Below are 9194 nucleotides of genomic sequence, written 5' to 3'. Positions count from 1 at the left end.
AGAAAATCTAAAGCAGATTCCATGCAGAGCCTGACGTGGAGCTCGATCTCACCACCCTGAGACCGGGACCTGAGCTGAAATCAAGAGTCGGACAGCCAACCCACTGAGCCACCCAGGCGCCCCTTCATTTTTACTTTTAACTTCTTAGATTGTTGTGTCCTTTTTTTTTTCCTTCTAAAGTGATTCATTGACTGCTAAGAATCTCCCTTACAAAACCAAAACAAAAAAACCCCCCACAACAACAAAAAGGAATTTCCCTTCCCTAGACACAAAGAAATTTGGAAAACTCTGGGTTAATCTAAAATAATTTTTTATATTAATAGATCTTAAATAGACTTGAATATGCTAATTCACTTGGGGAATATATACTGAACATCTCTGAGCCAGAAGTCCAGGATCCAGTCCCATGTGAAACGTGGAGTTTATAGATTAGAAGGAAGACAGGCACAAAATGAACCCATAAGTAAATAGATGATACCCATTGTGTGGAGTACCATGATGCTTAAGAAGTGGGAGGGCTCTGAGAGAAAGTGCTGGCGAGTCACAGAGGGCCTCCTTGAGGACATGAGCCCTGAGCTACAATTTGAAAGATCAGCAGGAATCCCCCAGGCTCAGGTTAGGGCGATGATGAGGTCACGGAGAGAATGGTCTGTGCTAAAGCCCCGAAGTGGGCTCAGCGCTGCATGTTCCTGAGGCCGGGAGGGCTGGACCATGGCCATCAAGGGCCAGAGGGCAGGAGCCAAAGCTGGAGACACGGGCAAGGGGCAGTCATCCCTGGCTGTGCAGGCCAGGGTGAGGGGTCACTGCTTCATTCTGTGGGCAAGAGGCACTATCCAAGGTCTTAAAGCTGGGGTGACATGATTTACCTTAGCCTGTACCCTGAAACCTGCTCCATGGCTCTGGGGTGGACAGGGGATGGGAGGGGGTCAAGACGGAGCAGCATGGCCAGCTAGGAGCCTGTTGTACGATTCCGGACTGGATTGGGGGTGAAGCAGTGGTTTGCACAAAAGTGGGATCTGCCAGGCTTGGGGCTGTCTGTGTGTTGTAGGGGGAGTGGTGAGGCTGGGGGCAAAGAAATTTCCAGAATAACTTCAGTGTGACTCCAGCAACGGGGCGCATGCAGGTGCCATTATTTTTGTATTCTCTGGGATTGGGAAAGGAATATGTTTGAGGGAATGGGTGAGAGTTTACCATGCTAAATATTGGTCAAATTAAAAAAAAAAAAAAGAATCAGGAGTGGGTATATGAGTGCCTATTGCCACAAACCCTTGCCAACACTGAGAAGACGATGAGTGCCCGGCTTTCAATATGTATTTTTCGAATGAATGAATGACTAAATCAGGGGGTTTTATTTCTTGATTCGGTTCCATAAATCTCACAGTCAATGCCAAGCAATTTGAACTTCAGAAAGGAAGGAAGTGGTGCGACTTGTGTTCTCTGCTCCCTGATTTTCGCCCACCTATTTTCTGGGGGAGCAGTGGACTGGGGGTAAACAGAGCAGAGGAGAGATGTTTTCTCTTACCTGGGAAGCGGGATGGGTTCAAAGTGCCCTGTCCGGAGCAGCTGTCCCTTCCTGACCTGCCTCCCCGCCCTTCTCCCATATCCCCTCAGATGCATGTGACATCTCTTTTGACCCGGACACGGCGCACAGGTATCTCCGGCTGCAGGAGGACAATCGCAAGGTCACCAACACCACGCCCTGGGAGCACCCCTACCCGGACCTCCCCAGCAGGTTCGTGCACTGGCGGCAGGTGCTGTCCGCACAGAGCCTTTACCTGCACAGGTACTATTTCGAGGTAGAGATCTCGGGAGCGGGCACCTATGTTGGCCTGACCTGCAAAGGCATCGACCGGAAAGGGGAGGAGCGCAACGGTTGCATTTCTGGAAACAACTTCTCCTGGAGCCTCCACTGGAACGGGAAGGAGTTCACAGCCTGGCACAGCGACACGGAAACCCCGCTCAAAGCCGGCCCTTTCCGGAGGCTGGGGATCTACGTGGACTTTCTGGGGGGGATCCTCTCCTTCTATGGGGTGGAGCCCGATGCCATGACTCTGATTCACAAGTTTGAGTGCAAGTTTTCAGAGCCGGTCTACCCTGCCTTCTGGCTTTCCAAGAAGGAAAATGCCATCCGGATCATGGATCTGGGGGTGGAGCCTGAGAAGCCCATGCCAGGATCTGCCGAGGCTGCGCCCTAGACCCCGGACTCTTGCTGACCACAAAGACCCGCCAGCAGCCTGCATCTTAAGGGGGACTTGGGGATGGAAAGGTCTGCCAGTGGCTTTAGGAATCACGTGGGTTCCTGCAGGAGGAGAGAGGTCCCTGGCTTTCCCCTTTTACTTCTGCTGTGCTGGTCTCCGTGGTCTCTACTCCCTAGGCGCCTACACCCCGTTTCTCATCTTCTAGTGACGTTCTCCTCTCTGCTCAGGTGAATGTCACACTGTGCCCAGGCTCGGTGCCCAGGAGTCTTCATTGCCATCACAGAGATTGCGGAGTGATCAGAATCAATTGCAGACTCTATTTTGCGTTGCCTACGCCCCAGACCCTGTTCTGGATGCTGCATGGCCATCGACTCCCAGCTTCATGGTAGCTCCCTGGGGGTCCAGGCTCCCATCATCCTCAGTTTGCAGATGGGGAACCCGTGATCCCGGGGTGGGGGGATGGTCAGTGAACTTGCTCAAAGTCATTGCACTCACACGGTGAGCGCGCGGCAGCGCTGGGGTTGGAACCTGGGCAGCCGATGCAGAGATTTTAACCACTACACGATGCTGCCCTCGTCATCCCATCCTGGGTGTTGTGTGTAAGGGAATAAGCTACACGATGAGCTCCTCAGCATGGACATCGAGTCTCTTAAACCCTCTGTGCCTTCGCGCCCACTCCATCTGGGCGGGCGGAGCAGCTGAGACCTCACTACCTCACCCTGCAGCTCATCGTATTTTTGGATAGTGACGAGGCTAAGAAATGTCTTCCCGGAGTTGGAGTCTTAGTCCTCGTGACCTCAGGGGAGGGTCTCACCTCAAGATGTGGACTTTTCCCATCTCTCATTCAGAGAACTGTCCTTCAAATACTTGGAGGCAGTTCTCACGCAGACCCTCCAGGGAAGTCGTCTTGTTTTCACGCTACATTTCCCACTTTCCTTCATAACTTCTGGGTCGTTTCCTGTGAACCGTGTCAGGAAAGTCTCCTCCTCTGTCTCTCTGATGGTCCTTTCTCAAGAGCACATTGCTTTGAGTTGCTTACCTTGTTTCCAGAGACCCTGCCCTCTATTCGTGTCCAAGGATTTATACAGTGTAGGATTTGAATTGTTTTTATCGGATTTCTTGAAATTTGAATTTTACTGAGCTCATTTTTTTTTACTTGAATTTAAAATTTCATTGCATCCTTGCTGCTCACCAAGATGCTTTTGATCCTTGATTCTGGAGCCCATAGATGAGTCCTGCTTCCTAACCTGGTGTCCCCCACAGAGCTGGTCAACTTTCCTAATTAATCTTATTGATACATATTGATGAGGGGAGGGTCAAATAGGGAATCTGGCAGCCCCCAGCCAATGCCTTTTGAGTTTGAAGTAAGTTACACTTTGATAAAACTGTGCACTGAGGTAGCCCACTTTTAGCCCTTCCTCCCCCAGACACCAGGAAGGACTTTTCCAAAGGGAGAAACCAGGACACGTCTGCCTTTCCTCATTCCACCTGTCTCACAAGGCGCTCAGACGAGAAAAGGAGGACCCCGCGGCCTGCCTTGTTTTTATGGAACCACTGTGGCGCATTGGTGCAGCTGCTTTGTTTTCTGAATGCTCACCGTCTGCTTGATTAAACCGTTTTTAAGATTTCTCTGCTGTGAGTTAACATCAAGTTGATGAGTCTGTTGATTCCAGAACCTACCTTTATTTCTTTTTAAAAGCTGAGACAGTTTTGTGTGTCCCCATCGTCTATCACTTTTCTTAATTTCTCGAACATTGCTGCCTGGCTTTTGGTCACATTGGCCAACGGTGTCAGTGTCGTGAGATGTAGCTTGCTGAGGTCAGAATGCAGGAGCTCTTCTAAGGGGACCGTTTGGGCGTCTCCTTCACTGACTTGAGCTTCATTTCCCTGCCAGCTCCTTTTTTGTTCATTCCGTTTCAGTGTCAACCCTCCCTTTTTGATACAGAAGATCAAAGCAAAACTGAGAGTTAGAAACACCTGCTTTCTGTCTGTCATTGCTTCCACTGACGGGCATATGTTTTTGCTCATTCTTGGTCCCCAAACAGGAATTGTTTAAAATGAACAAATTCAAAAAAAGAAATAAATAAAACAAGAGAACAAAGGCCTATTTTATATTATGTCATTTCCCCTAACGGGTGTGTGTGTGTGTGTGTGTGTGCGTGCGCACGCGCACACCATCCTTCTGTATTTACCTGCACTTACTTCCTCTTGCGCTGTGTAGACGCATTTGGAAAAAAAGTCTGAACTCGTCAGGGGCTCCTTCTGGTGCGTGATTGTTTTGTTCCGTTACTAGACCACTTGTGATTGTGGAGTCAGAATGTCATTTTAGCCACTACGTAATTCATTCTTGTCTCAACTTGTTGAAGTTCAAGTGCTTATGACATTCTTTTCCAGGACTGTTAGAGAACCTAAGTAAATTCCCACATCCTCCCAAGCTTCATGACGGAATGAGGAGATACGAATTTTGGCCCAATTGTGGAACCCTTATTTCTCTAACCAGGTTTAGCATGTTTTTGGAATGACTGTCCTGAAATCAAATCAAATTGATTCAACACATGAGGCATTTATAACATGGAAGCCACTATGCTAAGATAACAGTGACCCAGAACATAACTAGATGTATCTTTTGATCACAAGAAGTTGAGATATATATATATATATATATATATATATTTTTTTTTTTTGAAAGAGAGAGAGAGAGTGGGGATTGGGAGGGGCAGAGGGGGAGAGAGAGAGCGAGAGAGCATCTTAAGTAGGCTCCATGCCCAGCGTGGAGCCCACTGTGGGGCCCAATCTCATGACCCTGAGATTATGACCTGAGCTGAAATCAAGGGTTGGATGCTTCACTGACAGCCCCAAGAAACTGATTTAAATTTAAGTGAAAAGTGATAGAATCTGAAGAACTAAATAAGAATCTACTATTCAAGGGGCATTTGGCTGGTAGAACATGGGACTCTTGACGAGGGGGTTGTGAGTTCAAGCCCCACACTGGGTGCAGAGATTACTTAAAAATAAAATCTTAAGAAAACAAAAGGAATCTACTATACACAACAGTAACAGCCAAAGCAGTAGGAACTACATCCCTCAATTCCTGTCTGAGGTGCCGCCTCTAATGTAATGTCTTCTCGGGCCAACTTGAATTTTCTGTTGTGTCATTGACCCACCATCTAGCTGATTGCTTCTCATCTCTACAACCAACTACCCCCATTTTGGGGCTCACCACTCCAGCCCCATTAGCCAAAGACAGATAAAGAAGAAATGGTAGCATGCATATTTCCTGCTTCTCCGAGCTCCCTGAGCTCAACTCCCCTCCCTCTGCACCCACCGTGAGACACGGTGGCGGGAGGGCAGGAGGCCTTGCAGGGAGGGTCACTGTATCATGTTCAGCTGATACACGCACACAGGGCACACACTGTGTATGGCTCAGGTAGAGTGATTGGTCGTCCAGGCTTTGCTGGGACATGCTTAGTCCCTTTTTTTTTCTTAAGATTTTATTTATTTGACACAGAGAGAGACCACAAATAGGGAGAGAGAGAGAGGGGTAAGAGAGAGGGGGAAGCAGGCTCCCCGCTGAGCAGGAAGCCTGATGCGGGCTGGAGCCCAGGACCCTGAGATCATGACCCGAGCCAAAGGCGGAGGCTTTAACCCACTGAGCCAGCCAGGCTCCCCACCCCCATCCCACCCCACCCACCCCACCCCCGCCCACCCAGCCCTGTGTTCATTTTTAAAGCCAAGTTCCATTCACAGACTTAGATGCAAGCAGAGCTCACAGCCGCGCTTCTCAAAATGCGGTTTCCCCACCAGCCACATCAGCACCTCCCAGAAATTTCTTAGAAATGTAAATCCTGGGGCTCGCAGCCTGGATTTAGGAATCAGAAACTCTGGGGACCGGGCATAGCAGTCTGGTTTATTACGGCCTCGGGGCGATTCTGAAGCCCCAGTGAAGTGGGAGAACCACCGGTTTCCATCTCTCTCTCCCCAACCGGCTCTGCTCGTCAACTGCCAGCAGCTGGGTTTCCAGCTTTTCTGTGCTTGTCCATCCTCCCCCTCGTGCATCATAAAACACATCGAGCCCATGTCCTTGTGTTCCACCTGCTTCTGTCCAAGTCAAAGGGCCATTTGAGAGCCTGGGAATTGACAGACTTCTTAGGAGCAGAAACTTTGCTCAGTTGACTTTGTAACACCGCACGGCGGAGAGATGATGATAAAATGTGAGTTTCCCCTGCTTCCCCGCATAAGGACACTTGGATAGTCTTCACACACTGTAAGGTGCCATTCAAGTGCATCCCTTCATTTGACCCTGACTCTCACCTGCGAGCTAGACAGAAGGACGAGCTCCACTTTACAGAAGGGGAGCAGCAAGGGAATTACCGAGGGGCGCGTCGCTGGCCGCAGCACAGCCTGGTTTCACCCCACACCCTCCCACGCCGGCCCCCCAGCCCGTTCCCGACTTCCTGCTGGCTGAGCCCGGCAGGTGGCGGTGGCTGCAGTCCTAGACAGGGCAGCGGAACGGGGCAGGGTGAAGCAGTCCTGCTCCCTGGGGCTCTCCAAAGGGTGCGAGAGGGTGGGAAAGGGAAGTAGAGACTGAGGTCGTATGGGAAGACCGTTTAATCGGAATCGTGAAGAGCACAGGGCAGAAAGGACAGCCAGGGGACTGGCACGAAGTCTACAGGCCGCTGGTAGCCTGGATATCTGAGAAATCTCCAGGTGGACTTCCCAGCCCCAAAGCCTTCCTTTGAGAAATGTTTTCCTCTCCTGGGTCTCAACTCTGATGAGACCTATTTGCCTGCCTGCCTCTTTGGGTACCAGCGGCGGGAGTTCCCCATCATTGGCTTATCCCGTCTGGTCACCTTGCAGGTAAGATGCTGTGTGCGTGTGTGTGTGTGGTGGTACTGAGTGGAAGGTAGAGGAAGTAGTAAGAAATCCCATGCTCACCTAATTTCATTAATTAGTCCTCATAGGACAGCACCCTGTGCGGTGTGGATTATGTGTCTTCTACAGATAAGAAAATGGGCTCTCAGGGAAGCACCAGTACCTCGCTCAAGGTCCCACAGCTAGTAAGGAGCAGCAATGGGGTTCCAGCCAGTCTCTCTGACTCCCAGGTTTGTGCACCCCCACAGGACCACACTGGCCCTCAGCATGGGATCAAGGCTGAGCTCAGTGGGTAAAACCACTTTGATGTACTGTCAGCCTCACTGATTAATTTGGATCTTGAAAAACAAGCCACTTTAGGGGCGCCTCTGGAGCTCAGTCAGTTAAGCATCTGACTTATTTCAGCTCAGTTCATGATCTCAGGGTTGTGAGATCGAGCCCCACATCGGGCTCCCTGCTGGGTGTGCAGCTGCTTAATATTTTCTCTCACTCTCACCCTCTGCCTCTTCCCACCCTCCCAGCCCACCCTCTACCTCCCTCTCTAAAAACAAATAAAGCAAAACAAAAAACACAAGCTACTTTTTAATAGTAGTTCTGGGGCGTTGGTAGTGTGTCTCCTGCGTAGAGACCCAAACCCTATGCCTGTGGGAACTCTTTCCTCCCGGCCACCCTCCCCAAGAGTTTATTTTATTTATCTTTAAAAGATTTTATTTGTTTATTTGACAGAGAGAGAGATCACAAGTAGTCAGCAAGGCAGGCAAAGAGAGAGGGGGAAGCAGGCTCCCCGCGGAGCAGAGAGCCCAAAGTGGGGCTCGATCCCAGCACCCTGGGATCATGACCTGAGCCAAAGGCAGAGGCTTAACCCACTGAGCCAACCAGGCACCCCTCCCCAAGAGTTTATGCTAACCCACCTTCACCCTTTCTCCAGATACTAATTCATGCAGAAGAGACCAACCTGGTAGAACTGATCTCCTTCCCAGCCTGATTCGTCCCCAACCCCAACCCTTGTGTGAAACTGCCTTTGCCACCGAGCCAGGCAATGATATCCAATACCTTTCTCTAACTGTGCCTAGTCTCCAGACGTGGGCACCAAAAATGCTCAGTTACCCCAAACATTTTGGCATAATCTAGAGAAATCATTACAACATTGACAAGAGCAGTGACAACTGGTCTCGCACATCTGATCTAATCCTAGAGGGAAGCTGTAATTATTTTTTTAAGATTTTATTTATTTGACACAGAGAGAGAGATCACAAGTAGGCAGAGAGGCAGGCAGAGAGAGAGGGAGAAGCAGGCTCCCTGCCGAGCAGAGAGCCCGATGTTGGGGTCGATCCCAGGGGCCATGACCTGAGCCTAAGGCAGAGGCTTAACCCCCTGAGCCACCCAGGTGCCCCAGGGAGAGAGAGAATCTTAAGCAGGCTCCTGCACAGAGCTTGATCTCATGACCCTGAGACCATGATTGGAGCCCAAACCAAGAGTCAGACACTTAACCGACTGATCCACCCAGGTGTCCCGCGTGTCTGTCGTCTTTAACCTCAGGTTCCCAAGTTGTGTCTTCATCATTCTAGTGTTTTCTCTTCTTCTCTGTTCTATTTCACTCTCTAAAAATGCCCTGTACACATAAAGCTCTGTAATAAAGCAATTAGGTATTAAAATTGTGGAAATACCTTGAGATCAACTAGTGTAGATATAACTAATTTTAAAACGCACTCTCATGCTCTTCCACAGAATGGTTATATCACCATTTATTCAACCACTCCCCCATTAATGGTCATTCACTTTGTCTCCAATTGGTTTTCTACTTTGCCTCTACAAACAATAGTTCAACAAAACTCCTTAATTGTATTTTTATGCATTGATGATGTTACTTCTGTGGGGGCAGATTCCCAACATGAGACTGCTAGGTCAAAGGATTTTTAATTTTAAAAATTTATTTAAAAACGTATATATTGCTGAATTGCTGGTGGAAATATAAGTTGATATATAACCTTTTTGTAAAAGTAGATGGTTTCCCCAAACCCACTAGCAAAAGATCTCTTAATTTTTGCCAACTTCACGAAGTCAAAGTGATAGCTCATTGGTTGGGTGTTTTTTTGTGTTTTTTTTTGTTTTGTTTTTCATTGG

At 49.1% G+C, this 9194-nt stretch overlaps 1 protein-coding gene across 1 annotated transcript; it reads left to right on the top strand.

Moving 5' to 3' along the window:
- Nucleotides 1–711: 711 nt before the first annotated feature.
- LOC308357119 (tripartite motif-containing protein 16-like) lies at nt 712–2195 on the top strand (the record flags this gene model as incomplete). The annotated part of the gene is made up of 2 exons (XM_080826606.1): nt 712–799; nt 1612–2195. The coding sequence occupies 2 exons, from the start codon at nt 712–714 to the stop codon at nt 2193–2195; spliced, it is 672 nt and encodes a 223-aa protein (XP_080682732.1).
- Nucleotides 2196–9194: the final 6999 nt, after the last annotated feature.

This window comes from Martes martes (assembly GCF_963455335.1).
Source record: "Martes martes genome assembly, chromosome: 16".
In the NCBI taxonomy this organism is placed as follows: Eukaryota; Metazoa; Chordata; class Mammalia; order Carnivora; family Mustelidae; genus Martes; species Martes martes.
Note: the sequence above shows the minus strand (reverse complement) of the source record. Positions and strands in the feature narration are given on the sequence as shown.